At 34.9% G+C, this 18,536-nt stretch overlaps 1 protein-coding gene across 7 annotated transcripts in view; it reads left to right on the plus strand.

The window, feature by feature from the left end:
- The window catches only part of by (focal adhesion protein tensin), a 947,366-nt gene that overhangs the window by 534,515 nt on the left and 394,315 nt on the right, over positions 1–18,536 (plus strand). For 6 of the 7 annotated variants that reach the window (XM_081744677.1, XM_081744683.1, XM_081744695.1 and 3 more), the window contains one exon: positions 11,896–11,934. The exons of the other annotated variant lie outside the window; for it this stretch is intronic. In XM_081744677.1, the coding sequence (XP_081600803.1) occupies positions 11,896–11,934 (39 nt within the window). The remainder of the gene's footprint in view (positions 1–11,895; positions 11,935–18,536) is intronic. 7 annotated transcript variants of the gene reach the window in all.

Below are 18,536 nucleotides of genomic sequence, written 5' to 3' on the forward strand. Positions count from 1 at the left end.
CCAATTAGATTTTGTGATAAGCTTGTCAGAAATTCTAAAGATCCATATATATATTTATTTCTAGTTGATTGGAATTGAACTTTATTATTTTTTTTTACTACCGAGGATGAATAAGACGGGGCTTACTGTTTCAAATGGAGTCTGAATCCTTATTTGAACTCCTGTCCGAGCCAAATAGCCCTAACGAGAATCAAACCCAGGAATAGGGAATCGAAAACCAAACCTTTAAAACGTACTAGAAGTGGGTAAGATTCGAACCTTAGTCTGCCGCTACGCCGAGTCGAACCCTATTAGGTACACTAACCACCAGACTACGGCGAGAACTAGTAAGTAATTTTCACTTTAGTGATTTTCACCATTATTTTTGTATTATTCACTAACATATCCTACGGTTTTTAAGCTTTAAATATTTTGACATGAGAAATACGTATGTTATATTAATTTGCAAATTATTGCTTTCGGAATGTTTTTATAAAACTATATATATATACCAACAAACTGTTGAGTCAGTGAACATATTTTGTATTTGAGATTAGAATAGTCCTCTTTGACATTACTTTCGTCAAAAACTATTGGTTGTTTTCGAGTATTCTGCAATCTACAAATTAAAGCTGTAGCAATCCATCTTCTCAAATAATTCACAACATTTTATTCACCAGTATGAAGTCGTCTTATATACCTAATAACATGACGTAATGTCATTTGGAAATTTAAAAAAAAAAAAAAAAAAAGCAAAAACGTATACCATGTTGACAACACTGCATTACTTACAGCATTTTGTATAATCCTTATGATACAACGTAACTGCAGCTTCTGATGAATTGCTTAAATACATTTGAAGTTATTTGAATTTATCTTAAAATTTTACTATTGTATGGTATTCTCAAATCTTTTTTGTGTCATAACTTTGTCATTTATGCCCATTATCACCTACAATTTTGTGATTTGTTGCACCATCAGATGACACTGTTTTCAGAATATGCAAAACCTATTTTACAGCTGGGAAGCATTTGTGGTAAGGTAAATTGGCGAGATGACCTTTAATGTGTAACTGTAATTAGGCGTAATATCATTTTAAACAAGCACGCTTTTGTCGTCCGTTTGTAACACTAATGAAAATAATAATTACATTAAGTAATATTAAACCAAGCACTCTCGTACTGCTGTTTATTCAATTTCTGGTTGCTTGTGTGCATATGTATAGACAAATACCTTTGATAATTACAATTTCAAAGTCTTTTTTTCCTTTTTTAATTTCGGGATAGATATTAAAAGTATTACGGTACGTATGGAGCTTGATGTAATTAGTATTTTGAAGTAACAAGAGCTTCAGCATTGTAACAGAATAATATAGAACTTTCTCTTGTAGCGACATGATTCCGAGTTCGATCTTTGTCAGATGTGCATGCATGTTATGAAGCAGGTTCTTGATATAGCCTCGATACTAATAGAACTATAAGACTGGGGATAAATAAACAAAGAAATATCACTAAACTACAAGATGGGTATTGTAGGGTGATGATTCCTAGAATTTTGTAATGTAAGTCAATTCAGTGGTCAATAAAGTCAAGCTATTTGTGTGAATTTTAGTTTTTTAATTTTTTTTTTTAATTTTTCGAGTATTTAATGAATTTAAACATATTGGGCCTTATGCAGTCTTTCTGACGCGTGATTAGTGCCATACTAAAGACTTCGACCAACATAAGTTTCCTGCAGTAGTCAGGCTTTTAATATGGCGCTAATCATAAGTCAAAACGACTCTGCATAAGGTGGATTGTTTCGATCTTAATTTCTGAGCTTATATATATATATATATATATATATATATATATATATATATATATATATATATATATATATATAGGTCTCAGCTTTTATACAGCAAATACTTCATCGATGGGATTCTAATTGTCCTTTGAGTAAAATGTGGAAGTGAGTTGTCATTCAACATGAAGACACCATGTTTGTTGACTAACCATAGCTAGTTGCTTACGGGCAAGTTTGCGGTGGTTTTCATGGAATTTAATTATTTAACGAAAACTAATATATATTTACGTATTTTCTTCTATCAATATCAATATTACTTTTAAAATATACTGACATATTCTTAAAACAGTAAAAGATGATAAATTTGCCTTCGAAGGAGACAAGAGTAGGATAGTCATGTAGAACAATCTGCCGAATAAAAATGGTCCAAGTCGCAAAAATGTTTGAGAAACACTTAAGTGTAAGATGTAGTCGTATAAATGTTACTTACTATGTAACTACGAAATGAAGATATTGAAGTACTCCATATTTAAAGAAAAAACACCTTAATGCCTTAATAAAAATTGGCATCAGACAGATTGGATTAAGGGGAAGAAAAATAAACTTAACATTCTTGAAAACCATGTTGTCGTTATTGATGCATTCACTTTTATAAGTGCACGCTCATGAGAATGTGTGTGGTCTGATGTTGAACTCTCCTTCACTCCTGATTTTGCCCACAAAGACTCCTATCCGTAACCAGAAGGCAAACGAAAGGCCTCATGTAGACTTATATAACATGCAAGATGTTCAGAGCTAGCCAACAGACTCTGTGTTAAGTGCCACCGTGGAGAAATAATAAGTGCCTCGACTGAAATCACGCAAATTGAAAGGCCTCGATAAATACTGATTCGTTTTACTCTTGTTTTCGATTCCCTTTGTATCATTCTATCTTTCACAAAAACACAAAATAGCTATCTTGGAATTCTAGTTATGGGATATCATTCTTTTGTTTCGTATAGATATGTCTTAGTTCTTCAATTAAGTGTGCCTGTAGTTTTTAAATGTTTAATAAATGTAAGTGTTCTGCACTTTGTAAGTTACATATATTCGAAGTGAAAGAACAGATTCATTTAAGTATTAATAAATATAAAAAGCATTAAATGTATTTGAAATGAAACTAAATAAAGTTTCTGGTTTAACGTCCCACGATTATGCCCTTTAGGCTAAAGGAGGCGGATGATTAAATGAAAGCGAAATTGAGAAATGAAAAATTGATGGAACGAGAATGTAGGAGGAAATGCAGTAACTCAGAGAAAAACCTCCCGGATACGATGTTGTCCAAAACAGGATGAAGTCCCGACTGACTGACTGACTGATCAACGCCTAGGCCAAAGTGCTTAAGTTAGAAACTTGAAATTTGAACAGGATATAGGATTTGTAACGGAAGGTTTTCAATAAAGAAGTATATTTTCGGGATGGCAATTATTATCTTAAAATGGTCATATCTCGGAATCTCTAAACGTTAGAGACATGGAATTCGGTATATGGACTTCTCTTTTAAAATAATTAGAAACGTGTTCCAGCGTTTTTAAATATTTCCCCTAGAAAGGGAGAAAAAAGCAGGTAGAAAAAAGTGTGGTGGTTGCAATTATTAAAATAAGATGGCCGTATCTCGAAATCCGTTAAGGCTAGAGGCATGAAATTTGATATTTGGGCTTTTCATTTAATTTAATTAAAGACTATTTCAACGTTTTTAGATGTTTCCCAAGGCACGAAGAGAAAAGAATAGGGTTAATTGTTTAAAAAGATAGCCATATTTCGAAATCCCTTATCTCTGATATTATATATATATATATAGGCTATATATATTAGGAACATGAGAAATGCGAGGTCGGGGTGAAAATGTGGTGTCCGGGGGCGAAGAATCCAGATACCTGAAGGCTAGTATTTTGTATATATGCTAAGATCGTCAATGTCTACAATCATGCCAAGGTTTCACAGATCAGATCGCGTATGACATACGCCACTATCCCTGGGATTGATTTTAAGGGATTTGGTTTACCAACCGAATCTCCTTTATACTTAACCCGTTTGTCCGTGTGTCCGTCTGTTCGGGAGACAAAAATCTCAAGAACTACTTTGATGGATCACCATCAGTTTTGTCTAGGATGTAGCGGGTCAAAAGTTACGACTCGAGTAGATGATCCATCTACTGATCCGAATATATGGTGTTCATGTATTCACATAGAGGTTGTTATAAATTAATTCCTCTGGGTAGTATGCAACCCAATTGTTCCCAAAGATTAGGTTGGTTGCATACCATTCAGTTCTTTCCTATTCTAACCAAACTCCTTGGTGTGGTGTACAAACGAAACTGCAACTTGATTTTTAAAAACAAAAGTCCGATTAAGGACGAAGAGTGTGTAATATATACAAAATACAGGTACACTCTGCACTTTCTAATGAAAAATACCTAGGACCACTAGAGATGTACACAGGGGATGAGCATAGAGTGTCCAGGATCCCCCGAAATATCGACTTTCCTGTAAATTTAATCTAATTGTAGGGATGATTTTACAAACTTTAATATAATTTATCCTTGTATTTAATTTGGAACTTATCCCCAAGCTTTGGACACCTCTTGAAATAAATTCCAGCGCACGTACATGCTCAGAGCTGCAGTGGAGGCCAGAAACATTGAGTACATTTAAAAGCAAATAGTGTTTTTATTATGCTTGAGATCAACACTGATTCCCAAGTATTTAACCACCTGCTGAAGCTAAGAGGAATTAAAGACGTAGCACCTTAGACCAAGGGAGAATGAGCAGAGTATCCTTGTTTTGCAGCCATGTTTAGTAAATCAGTAAAACGCAATTATTATTTAAATAATACTACATTTTTATTACACTCTTGACTGAAAACAAAGTTTTGTCAATCTGTGTGTTTTTCAACTTCTAAAAAAATCGTGTCAGAATCTTTGAGCCCTACCTCTCCGGTAGCACGATATTTAATATGTTCGATCAAAACTATAGACTTCATCAATATTTAAAAACTTAAATTATGAAAATGTAGATTAGGTAAGTAGTGGCACCTAGCATACAGTATTCTGAAGTGGATGCAACAAGTTCGAATGTGTGGAAGGGAAGGGGCAGAACATATGCATAGCCTTGGGGGAACTAATGTAGGGAACGCGATAAATGGCACGTCTACTCCAGCAATCAAAGTCTCGGCCAGAACATAGCCTCTGGCCAAAGACACCCATAAAAAAAAATTAAAAAGCATCTCCCAGCGGTTGCTTTTGTTAAAATGAACTTAACAGTGAAGTGGACTGCTATGCTACCATGTGTATTAGTATTTTTTTTTTAACGTAAATTAACATGCATGTTAGTTTTGACTTGAAATCTGTTTGGTCACCAATGAGCCATTCACAACGATGAAGACAAAGGGGAAATACATTTGATGTATGGTCTATATACATATGTATTTGTGTATATGCATGTGTGTGTGTGTGTGCTTGCTTCATATCCCATGAGAACTAGTTGCATACAGGAAAATGACGTGCAGTGAATGAGAAAATACGGGGGCCGTTTGTATTCAGAGACAGGAAGTGGGGCGTCCTGATCGTGATCAGATTCTCTTATGAGCTGATATAGATTAGTTCTTTTAAGTTTCTTCTGCACGGACTTGAATATTGACACAACTAACTTTACTTTGCTCTACACAAACTCTCCCCCAGTGGTTTTCTTTTTTAAAAGAAGTAAACTGTATAATAAAGTTTAACTTTCTCAATGTGTTGTTAGAAGTCTCCTTAATAGAAGAAACCTGGGGTATTCATGTAGCAGCATAATAAAACTTGTGAAAGATAGAAAAGAGACCAATTTGCTTTCGAATTTTTAAAAATGGTCTACGAAATTACCTTGCACAACTTGATTACCTTACTGAATTTCTGGTATAAAATTGATACCGAAAATCGAAGTTCGTTGTCTTTTAATTACAAATTGATCCTAATTACATTATGATGCTGACTGAATACTAAAAAATATATCCGTCACACTTTCAAATAGAATCTGTAGTCATGAGCACCAAAGCTGCATACGCTCCTCATTCACTACAAAGTATACCCTCTTGAATACTCGAGGACGCAACTAACTCAAACTGTGGCCCTCAAAGTCTGTTTTTGTGTTTTTCGTAGATTGAACATGAATCCTAGAAAAGAAAGGAGAAAATAATAATGAAATGAATTGAATTTAGTCCTGTGGTCCTTTGAAAATGTTACTTAATATGATCCATTTGTGTCACTCTACAGCAGCACTCTTTGTTTCCATGACACGGATGCACGTTTGTAAAATTCTTGAGGTTAGTCATTATTCCACTTTTTCACACATACAATGAGCTCGTTGTCGTCTTGAAACTGTTTTCCATGCAGATGAACTTTCAGTTGTCCAAATAGGTAGAAATTTAATGGCGCTAGGTCGGGACTGTATGGAGCTTGTGATGCCACTGTCCATCCCGGTTAGTCAATCTTCTGAACTGTCTGTATGCAGTATGCGGTCTTGCACTATCGTGATGCACCTTTTAATGTCCCTTACTTGTAACGCTGGTCTTTCTCTCTCTCTCTCTTTTTAAAGATAAGCTGCAGTTTGTCCAAGGATGTTCAGGTGATTCACATTACCGATATGGATCGGACACCAAGGTCCATTCCTTTCCTGCCAAAGAGCCACGACTTCACAGCATATTTTCGGGGGGCAGGAGGAGCAGTTTATCAAATATATTATGTACCGTGTTAAAATCAATAATTTGAACCACCTGAAAATCAACGAGGCAATTGGTATTAATACGCAGACATGCTCGACAGGGTCTGGTGTGAAATTTTTATCCCCTAGATGTGTGTCGTGCTGTGAATGGTGCACACATAGAAACATGCTGACAAGCGAACGCACTTTAACATATTATTTTGTCACAGTATAGTAGGTCCTGGTAGCTCTGCATTTGTTTTTATACTGAATAAACTATTTGATTTTTCCAAACAAAATGGTCTATCATTCAACCACCCCAAAGACTTTACTCCTGCACAAAAGTTCCACGAAACTCTACCATTCTTTTCCGAAGATCCTGTATATGAATATTGCAAAAAAATAAATAAAATAAATAAATAAATAAATAAATAAAATAAAAAAATAAAAAATAAAAAATTCAAGTTAAATGAAAGAGAGTACTTGGCTTGGTAGTATCTACGAGCAAGCCTTACAGGCTATTCGGGACACCAAAGTGAACGGTTTTGAAAGACAGTTTAACAAGGAATCTGAATTTCATACAAATTATTATTTAATTAAGCTGCTCTTTTTACTAATACGAATATCCGAAGTAAAGCTATTTTCTTTTAGCTGCAGCAAACGTTTTCTTTCTCTGTCTGTGTTTTATTTAATTTCTTTTTATGGTACATTATTCGTGAGTATGATATTGTTTTTAAGATGTTCTACCATCTTTTTTTTTTTTTTTTTCTAATAGGTACTTACAATTCAAGTATTTCTATCCAGCAGCTCATAATTTCAAAATATGTATGTATTGATAATGGCTATTGCAAATGATAATTTAAAGGTACTAATATTGGTTTTAAGTTCAAGAAAACTGTATAATTAGTAAGTAGGGCGAAAGAGGGGTAAATACCGCTGTCTAGATATAGGTTCGAAAGATTCTGCCTTCATCGCACTTTTTTCTAAGCTGCAATATCTTATGAAGTGTCCCAGTTTCTGATTTCGGCAAAAATGGGATTCTTAATTATTAAGGAAATGAAATATTTTGACTTCCAACAGTTATGGCTGACAAAAAGAGTTGCCTATGAGTCGAGATGATACAACTTTTATGACGAGATACGAACCAGAACAGGGCTCTTCCAATAAAAATAGTAAAACTTTCCTAAACAGGACATCAGTTTCATGACCTCTGTTTGATGCACTGCAGCTTTAACTCTTTTCACTTGGTCAACTCTTTTGATAAGATAAAGGAAACAATTATAAATGTAAGTGTGTCTAATAATACTAAGAACTGACGGAATGATTGTAAAAAGAAGTGGGGAAATCTCGAGAAAACTCACGGATACTATTATATCTACTACCAACTCAGATGGCTTGGAATCGAACCAGGGGTCCTTTGTGACAAAGATGAACGGTCTACCAGTATAAACCACCATAACCAGTTAGTCCCTATCTCGGAACACGATCATTTCTGAAGGATACGATTTTAGATGCATGATTACTAATTTTTAACTTGTCGTGGACAGTATTTTTAACTTTGGAGTTTGCTATGCGGGGTATTATTGTTTTTCTGCCCTGTTAATCTTTTTTTAATTTTCTATCAGATATGGAACCGCGGTAAACAGTTGAATTGTGTGGGTCGCATGCTTTCAGGCTTCTGTGATCACAAGGTCGTGCTTACCCATGGTTATTCAGTGTTCGCTTGATGTTTGTTCTGAATAAAAACAATTATAGCCAGCGAAATGGCTAAAGATGCTGGTACGCGTAAATTCATATATCGATAAAGAAAACAATTTATCCACATTTTACAATATATGTTAAATAGGCGTCATACAAGCATAAAGGAACGCGCTACAAAGTTATTTCTTGATAAAGAATATCAAATGGTACTTTTTTCCTTATAAATCTCACAAAAGTGCCGGTATATCGCACCGTTATGTTGCTCCAGAGGAGAGCACTAATTTGTGTACATAGATATAATTTTGTATTCTGTATAAGCGATCGTGGCTCTTTCTTCATAATACTGATCCGTTCCGAATATTTTTAATGCCATTTTTTTAAACATAATTGCGGCCAATGTCGTCCTGCAGCTGTCAGTGATAGTGTTATGATACCATAGATACATACACTATGTGATCAAAAGTATCCGGACATCTGGCTGAAAATGAGTTACAAGTTCGTGGCGCCCTCCATCGGTACTGCTGCAATTCAATATGGTGTTGGCCCACCCTTAGCCTTGATGACAGGTTCCACTCTCGCAGGCATACTTTCAATCAGGTGCTGGAAGGTTTCTTGGGGAATGGCAGTCCATTCTTAACGGAGTGCTAAACAGAGGAGAGGTATCGATGTAAGTCGGTGAGGCCTGGCACGAAGTCGGCGTTCCAAAACATCCCAAAGGTGTTCTATAGGATTCAAGTCAGGACTCTGTGCAAGCCAATCCATTACAGGGATGTTATGGTCATGTAACTACTCCGCCACAGGCCGTGCAGTATGAGCAGGTGCTCGATCGTGTTGAAAGATGCAATCGCCATCCCCGAATTGCTCTTCAACAGTGGGAATCAAGAAGGTGCTTAAAACATCAATGTAGGCCTGTGCTGTGAGAGTGCCACGCAAAACAACAAGGGGTGCAAGCCCCCTCCAAGAAAAACACGACCACACCATAACACCACCAACTCCGAATTTTACTGTTAGCACTACACACGCTGACAGATGACGTTCACCTGGCATTCGCCATACCCACACCGTGCCATCGGATCGCCACATTGTGTATTGTGATTCGTCACCCCACACAACGTTTTTCTACTGTTCAGAATTGTCCAATGTCTACGCTCCTTACACCAAGCGATGCGTCGTTTGGCATTTACCTGCGTGATGTGTGGCTTATGGGCAGCCGCGCGACCATGAAATCCAAGTTTTCTCACCTCACGCATAACTGTCATTGTACTTGGAGTGGATTCTGTTGCAGTTTGGAATTCCTGTGTGATGGTCTGGATAGATGTCTGCCTATTACACTTTACGACCCTTTTCAACTGTCGGCGATCTCTGTCAGTCAACAGACGAGGTCGGCCTGTACGCTTTTGTGCTGTACGTGTCCCTTCACGTTTCCACTTCACTATCACATCAGACACAGTGGACCTAGGGGTGTTTAGGAGTGTGGATATCTCGCGTACAGACTTCTGACACAAGTGACACCCAATCACCTGACCACATTCGAAGTCCGTGAGTTCCGCGGAGCGCCCCATTGTACTTTGTCACGATGTCTAATGACTACTGAGGTCGCTGATAATGAGTACCTAGCAGTAGGTGGCAGCACAATACACCTAATATGAAAAACGTATGTTTTTGGGGGTGTCCGGATACTTTTGATCATATAGTGTCCTTTCTAGGTAAACTCGAAAAGAAAAACACTTTCCCAGCCAGTGGGAGTTCATGTGGTTAGGATCCCATGTTAAACTATAGGTCTATTTCTCATATAGCCTTGCTGCTGAAAGAAACGCTGAATTTTAATCCAATCAACCATCTATTGAAAGGAAACAATCCAGAAACGTCATGTCAAATGTTGAAGGTAGCCACTGAATATCACTATTGTATGATAAATCTTTTCTTCCCCTAAACTTTGATAGCCCACAAACTTTGTTTTTTTGCCATTACTAGGGATGCGCACGAGACGAGTCGAGACAGGATTTTCCTGACAAAATTCGAGTCGAGACACCGTTCTTACAATAGAGAAATATACATTTTTCGAGTCGAGACATTACTTTTACGGCACATTTTCGAGACGAGACAGCCACAAATCTTGTCTCGTGCGCATCCCTAGCCATTACATTGGCCGTGTCTTGTTCGTCCGTCTTATTGATCCTCCTTGATTATTTCATTGTAAAAACTACCTGAAAATTACTCCACAAACCACCAACGAGCGAAAGGACAGGATTCGATGGGTCATTGGTGAGACGGAACTCGCAATTATATTAATATTAAATACCAAATTTCGAGGAAAATACTAGTGTTGCCCCAACAAGACTTGATTACTGTTTAACTTTCAAACATAATCGAAATTAGCTATAGTATCTGCTGCCTAAATATATTCTCCTTTTGATAATGACAAATTAAGAGTACAGGAGGAAAACGATCATAGTCACAAAACTGACAAAATAGCGAAACTCAGCTGACAAATGCAGCATATGCAATAGTTTGTCCGCACGCTATCAGCACATATGAAAATCAAACACAATCACCTGTAGAAACTGCTAAAGATATTGTATACAGGAGAAAATCGGTCATAGTCCGCAGTTTCAACGAAAGATCAATCAGAGTCCGGACAGGGCGCATCGCATTGGTGTATGTTATGTCGTTGAATTAAATAATCACAGGTGTGCATTATTTTTCAGATTACTAGCAAGGTTAGGATTTCTGAAAAGAATTAGTCATAATACTTTCTTGCTTGCTTGTATTACAACAACATTGTGTTAATATAGCAACCTTATTATCATCAACAAATAATACGAGAATAATTACTTAACCAATGTATGCAATGTAATAGATGCATTCAGATTCAACATTGTTTATTTTTGTTATCGTATTAAAATTTCCCCTATATTGTCCTACGTACTTTTCGTACAGGGAAAAGTGATCATAGTCTATGTACACAGGTTTTGTGATAACATAATAATCACAATATTAATCTATCTATAATATTTCCCTTGTAGTTACGGTTTCATGATAAGATCAAATAAATGTTCATGAGGTTACAAACAATTTACAACATGCCTAATAAATTCTATGGGTCTTCAAACTAAAAACGCTTTCCTGCAAACTTTTGGTGACTAGGATTGTTTTTCTCTTGCTCTCGTCATATGTGAGTGCTATATTTACAATAAACATCCGCTAGTTCCGAAACGACCTTTACTACTTGAATATAATGAAGATTAGAATGAATCGATATTAGTTTTGCCCGCCTACTGTTTTCCTTCAACACCAAAACGATGAATAACTTTATTCCCAGGTAGAACGAATATTCTATTCTGCATGAATTTGCGGGCACTGTTTAATATTTAACAAATTTCTTGTTATTTTTCATTGTCAGTTACTTGCTTATTACAGAATTGGAATGATTAATATCCATTATAAGGACTAATTCACAATAATTAGCATGGTTTTTATAACAAGAAACTATTGGCTATTAAAACAAATGCGTGTCATGTATTTTGTATTATTGTTTTGTCCTTATATGAATGTTTACATTTGTTTACTAATATTTTTTTCTTAAAATAATAATTTAATTATATAATTTTTGCATGTTTTGTGTCTATCATGATGCATTTAGCATGTTGTACCTTGTGCATGTCTATACTAACATATTTTTCTTTTTCTTTTTCTCTCTTTTTTTCTTCAGGTATCGCCTGGTTGCCAAGCCGCTGCACATGCTCGAACCGTAAGTACCTGAGAAAGTTTGAAATCGTGTGTGTATATAATTATATGTCACTTGTTCTCAGCTTTAAACTGCTCCTTACTTTTATGCACAAGAATTGTGATTCCGCTGTCTGAAAATCGACAAAGCTTAATATTGTCATTTATTTTAAAAACATAATAACATATATAAGTCTTAGAGATTAATGCATTTTTCTCATAATAAGCATAATGGTCATGGTGAAAATCATGAATTTGATTCTTTATATTTAGTACCAAATCTGAATTATAATTTAGTAAAAACTGAAGAAGTTTACAGTTGGTAATAATTTTACGGAGGGAGCCAGTTAAGGGATAATTTCTCTCCCGGAGCTGCGGAGTTCTCACCCCCTCACCCTTACCACCGAAGGAAATTTTCTATTGTGGTCAACAACGCTTACCAGTATTTTTCAAGTACTACTTTAACCCCTTGTGTATTGAAATTCCGCTCCGGGGGAAATCGTCTGAAATCATCACTATCCACAGCGATTAGAATGGGATATTACCAATATTTAACGTTGTAGAACAATCCAATGCATTGTTAATTACCAATTACCCATATTTCTAGATTTTCAGACCAATTTATGACGAATTACTGACAAATAATTGTCGTATTTTCACTGAAACAGGTTTACAGTGTTTGAGAAACTTCTACGTATTTCTAATTGTGAATTGGTGTTTGTGCATTACATTTCTATCTTCTGGGTTGATTTGATTTCTACTGGTTTAAAACAGTCTTTTTTGTTTATTTTTCTTATCTCAAAGCTCACTTATTTTTATCTAGAGTTTACGAATTCATTAATTTAAATAGGAGCAGGAACGAATACAGTTACTATGGATTATTCGGGATGAGAAAAGAAAATTCACGGATCTCGTGAGCAACACTAATTCTAGAACATTGTTTTAGTTTTACATAATACAATAGTATAAAACTGTAAATTGATAAAGAGATTGTACAAACACAATGAAGAGCGTTTATCAACATTTAAAGGTGCCCAAGTCATTATACAATATACCTCCAATAATAAATAATGGTTTAAATATTGTTATATCTTACACCTCGTGGATCCTTTCTGTCGCGAATGGATTGTGATAACTTTTACGTGAAATTATGAAAAAAAATCTGCGCATAAATTTTGTACAGGGATTATGTATATAAAATTACGAAACAACAACAGTTTTTTAAAAGACAAGATGAAAAAATATTTCGAGAATCGAGAATAGAAATAATTATTCGATAATCGAGAAGAGACTTCTACAAAATTTATTTGATTTGATTTCATTGTGAGTTTAGCGTCTCTTTCAGCAGCGAGGCTATATGAGACGTGGACCTATAGCTTTAGCGTGGGATCTGAACCACTTGAGCTTCCGCCAAGAATCCAACCTGGGTCTCCCACGCCAAAGGCAACAAAATTTGAGACGAGACACAGTTTCTATGCTCAGTTGCTTGGAACTTACAAAAGAGTATTTCGTGAAGTAGATTTAAAGAATAGGTGTACAAATCAGTTATTATATCAAATGCTAGAGAACAAATTGGAAAAAAATACGAAGAGAAAACTACCAATAATATTGATCTGTGTACTTAGTAGTATCTTGCTCTCATTAGAAAACTACACAAACAAATGTCATATTACAAGAAATACGTTCGACCCTTAACATGTTAATTGGAGAAAGATATTTAAAGATTATTATAGCGCAGTGATCCTGATGGAATGTAGCATTAGTTTTTCCTTAATAACTGACGTGATTTTGAGCTTGTTTTTGTTGGTCAAAATTATCATATGTATTTCTAGCGCTATAAAAATGGATTTTTCGGCATTTTCTTGAAAACTATGTGTGAGAATTTCGCCTTAAACATATGTTATGTTCAGCTTGGAAATTTAGTGATTAATATACGTACTGACAACATAACATTACTGCACGTCTTGCAAATAAGAACAGAAATAAAACACTGAACTGCTGAACAAGACTGTACTATTCATAAAAATAATACTTTACATGTTACGTTTCGAACTTCTAACCAAAATCCTCATCAGACATACACTAAAATCTGTATACAATGCCGACTAATGTAATTGTCACAAAAACCTACCTTCTCCCTCATTGGTCGGAACAACTAGCCAATCAGCGACGCACGTTGAAGACAGTCTAAGCCAATCATATACGTCCAAATCTATGACGACACGACCAATGAGGGAACATCTTAAAATAACAAGAAAAACATCATGAAGCAGCACTAACATATAATTCGCTGTGTTTGTCAATAAGCGTTTTCCATTCTTTATTAATACTCAAGCCTTTACTCCAGTTCATTAAGTTCTTATCTCCTTTTTCTATCCACCATGCGTCCTTCCATACGTACATGTACGTACATGTCTCTTCTTTGAACTTTTCATTTTAGACTTCCAAACTATACTATGCATAAGTGGTCGGGAGTATTATAGAACGGCTTTGTCCATCCGTCCCAGAGCGGAAATAGTAAGAGATATCAAAAAGCGGGCTTTTACAATCGATTTAGCGTCCCAAGAATAGGTCTAATGTTATCCGTTAATCTCTGATTCAAACAAAAAGTGATAGAATTCAACCATTTCCAGTTTCTATTTTATCACCATAGAAGAAAAAACGGTAACACATGGCGACAACTGTTTCTCTTTAGTCGGTTCAGCGTCTCAGGAGAAAATATAATCATAATCTGTAATATTCTAAACAGACCGAGGTAGTCGAAATTTATTAGTACTTCTGGTTTCAAATACAGATTTCCAAAGACCAAAAACGGTAGAACCTTATTATTATTATTATTATTATTATTATTATTATTATTATTATTATTATTATTATTATTATTATTATTATTATTATTATTATTATTATTATTATTATTATTATTGCGATATCTACTGTTAACACTCTATTTAAAAGCGGAAGTAGTAGAAATCAACCATTCTCGGTTTCAACGTTCCTCACTATAAAACAGACACGGTAATCAGTAGCGACATGGGTTTTTCTTAATCGATTCAACGTTTCAAGAAAACATATTATCCTTACCTGCAACACTACCAAAACTGGAAGTGGTTGACATTTACTGGTACTTCAGGTTTCAATACTGATTTTCATAGAGCAAAGACAGTAAGGGATATCGAAAAACTGTTTATGATACTGATTCAGCGCCCCAAGAATGAGTTCTGTTTGGGCTTTTAGATATCTGACGAAACCGTAATTGATGAAAAATCGTAGAACACTGACTGAATAATAGATAAAACAGAAATAATCAGCGACATGCAATTTTTTGATATGGATTCAGTTCCAACATGTTTTACCTATGATTTTATTCTTCTAAAGCAACCGGCAGTGATAGACATCAATTACCACTTTCGATTTAGTGATATTCTCCACAGAGCCAAAACAGTAAAAGGTAGCGAGTAATGGCTTCTTGCCACGGATTCAGCATCCGAAAAACATGTTCTCTGATCTTATTTCTCTATTGTAACCAGTTTTTGTGGATGTACTACTTCAAGTTTGAGTATTGAATTCACATAGTTTGGAAGTCTATTGTGAAACAAAACTCACTTTTTTTATTATAAGTTAATGGAGTTAAACTTGGTTATAGCAACATCGATTACTGTGTCTATTGCGTCAAATATTCAGTGGAACTAACTAAATAATTCAACACAAGGCAAGTGCTTTTATACCATGCTTATTATCAAAATGCATCAAACTTGTATGTAGCGTATCCTAAACTTGTATTTGTAATATAAGACTTCTTCGAGTGGTCAAATAGTTAATCATTCCCAATCTTCGATGTTAGATACTATTATTGCCCGTCTCGTGTACAATGACACTATTTTTTGATCCCTTTTGTGTCGTTATAACCGAATTTAACTGTAGATTTTTTTTTTCATTTTTGCAAAAATGTTGAAAAATGTTAGAAACTGGGTAAACCGCTGACGAGCAGTTTGAAGCAGTATTCTTTTCTTGTTACCATTGTACATACATTCTCTCTCTCTCTCTCTCTCTCTCTCTCTCTCTCTCTCTCTCTCTCTACGTATGTATATGTATATCTATTAGTTTCGTACTTTCGACTCAAATGACCACTATTTCGTTGTCACAAAATTGTCAAATACAAGTGAGTCAACGTAGACTTTAGTCCTATATACGTATTTGTAAACAGTGTACAAACATGCTGACGTATTTCCCTATATTCACTATCCATATAACATGTTCTAGTGTATGTAGCAACCATTAATCTCTTTGTTACACTCATTAATTCTGTGAGCGGAAGCCATTTGTGTGTGATTTTGTGTGGCTGTATTGCTATTTGCTTTCCGACTTTATGACTACTAAAGGGATTTTTACATGTTTGGTTTATGCTCTACATAGAATCACAGGATAAGTCAATTCAATATAAATTTTTTAAATAAGAACTTTCCTTTTTTTCCGTGTTGGGTTTTGTTCCTAAAATGTACGCGTATAACACGGTTTTCTAGTATTTGTGGATATATAACACTGAACTTGTTTTTAATCTAAAAGTCTACACCATTAATAATAATAATTAGTCTTGACTAGATCATTTAAATTCAATTATCGTTTTTAATAAAGACCCTTTGGACAAAATTTGAATAACGATTATACTCTCTAACTCATAAGCCATAATAGAGCTTGTTAGTTCGTATTGTACAGGTTTAGAGAACACAATGGAGGTGTCCAACATTTCCCCTACACAAAGGAAATCAACTCAGTTGGTTATCATTAGGAACACGATATATACGTTTTGCACGGTTACTATCTTTAGATACTAATTCTTTGTGGTAAAAACAAAGTAATAATGCATTTCAGAAAATAGGAAAGATAAAAGCAATTAAAATTTAATAAATTGAATTTCAATGGTAATACCTAGATAAATAGTTTAAGTTATTTAGTATGGTAAAACTAGTGATATTACATATATATTTTTTTTTAACTTGTTGAAAGAAGAACAGTTTCCAGTTTTTAAAACGAAACTACTTTCATCTCCCACCTTTTAATATTAGTATCTAGTTTTCCAGCCTTCATTTGTAAATAACTCATTTCGTGTCGCGACAATTGCTATCAGCAAATAGGTAGACTGTCTTAATTTGAAGACTTCAGTGATAATTGCGATCAACAAGTAAATACTCTATCTTAATCTCAAGACTCTGGTAATAATTGCAATCAACTGAAGCTGTCAAAGTATTTTTAACATTCCATATTTAAAAAAAAAAATGTTATTACTATTATCATATACAGCAATAGGAATGATCAAATACTGATTTCTCCCATGCCACAAACAAAATGAGATACCAGCATCATTAAGCGTTGTTAGTTTCACCGGAGGTTGTGCATTAATCCAGATTCAGAACATGGGCCAAAGGCCTCAAATATTTTCTGAATGATCAGTAACTTCATACTACTGAATGATTATCTCAACTCTCTCATCCATTTGTATTCATTTCTTTAGTTCGATCTCTTTTTAAATTAAGTTTCATTCTCGTGAAGATCATTTCGTGCTTTCTATTGTACTTCTGACTTGGGACAGGAAAGCGGCTTGACCTTCGAATGAGATCAATCGAGCAATACATAGGGTTGCCATATTCTGGTATGTCCAAAAGCGAACACATTTCTATCTGGCTAACTTGTTATATGAACACAAAAATGGTAAGTTCTATCTTTTACTTTCAAATTTTTATCTTAAAACATTAATTGGAAAATATTGAAATGCATGAAAAATAGTTAAAAAAGAATTCTTACACAGTATGATGCTAACTTTGCTTATTCATATTATCAGTAGATGTGCGTTATTAACAATTCCTTCTTTGAATAAAATTAGCCAAACATATCTTTATATGTTAAAGGTCTGCAATTCAATTAACAACACACTTGAGCGTAGAAAATGAGAGCAAATCAAGGAATTTGGGAAATGAAAGCAGACGACTTTTTTTTCCTCAAAATGTCACATAAATGATAACATATGGTAATTCCAACAACACATTTATCTTATTATTTCATCCATCTATCGCATTATTAGTCCTGTGCCTCCACTAATAGTAAATGTGGAGAAGTGGTGGCTCAGTAATAGAGCGTTCTCCTTTAGTGCGTAAGGTCCCTGGTTCGATTCCAGCTCGCGCTAAGTGAGCACTGTAGTGGACAAACAATGTGTGCATGATTTTCAGGAGTCTCCCGTTTCATTCATTCTCATCATCACCGTCTTCTTTAGCTTACCTAGCATAATCGTGGGGCGTAAAACAAAGATTTTTATTTAAATTCCATTTTCACTAGTAGCAATTTCATATATCGACAGTAATATGTTCGTTTTCCATCCAGTGGTGTTCAAAATAACTCAAGAAATCTTCTAGCTTCTCATTAGCAGGAGCTTCACCAAGGATGGATAATCATCCTTCATCTTGGAAATACATACGTTTCATGCTTTCTGCTCGTGCAGTTAGCGTAAATGATATAAACTTGAGTAAAGTGCTTACAGCAGCTCTTAAATGCGTTGTAAAATGTTTGATGATTTTATTGTCCACTGATTTACGGCTTCTTCAAGATGCAGTTATTCGGGTTTGTAAGCAAACC

Source organism: Thermobia domestica, chromosome 2 (assembly GCF_964235325.1).
Source record: "Thermobia domestica chromosome 2, izTheDome1.hap1.1, whole genome shotgun sequence".
Lineage (NCBI taxonomy): Eukaryota > Metazoa > Arthropoda > Insecta > Zygentoma > Lepismatidae > Thermobia > Thermobia domestica.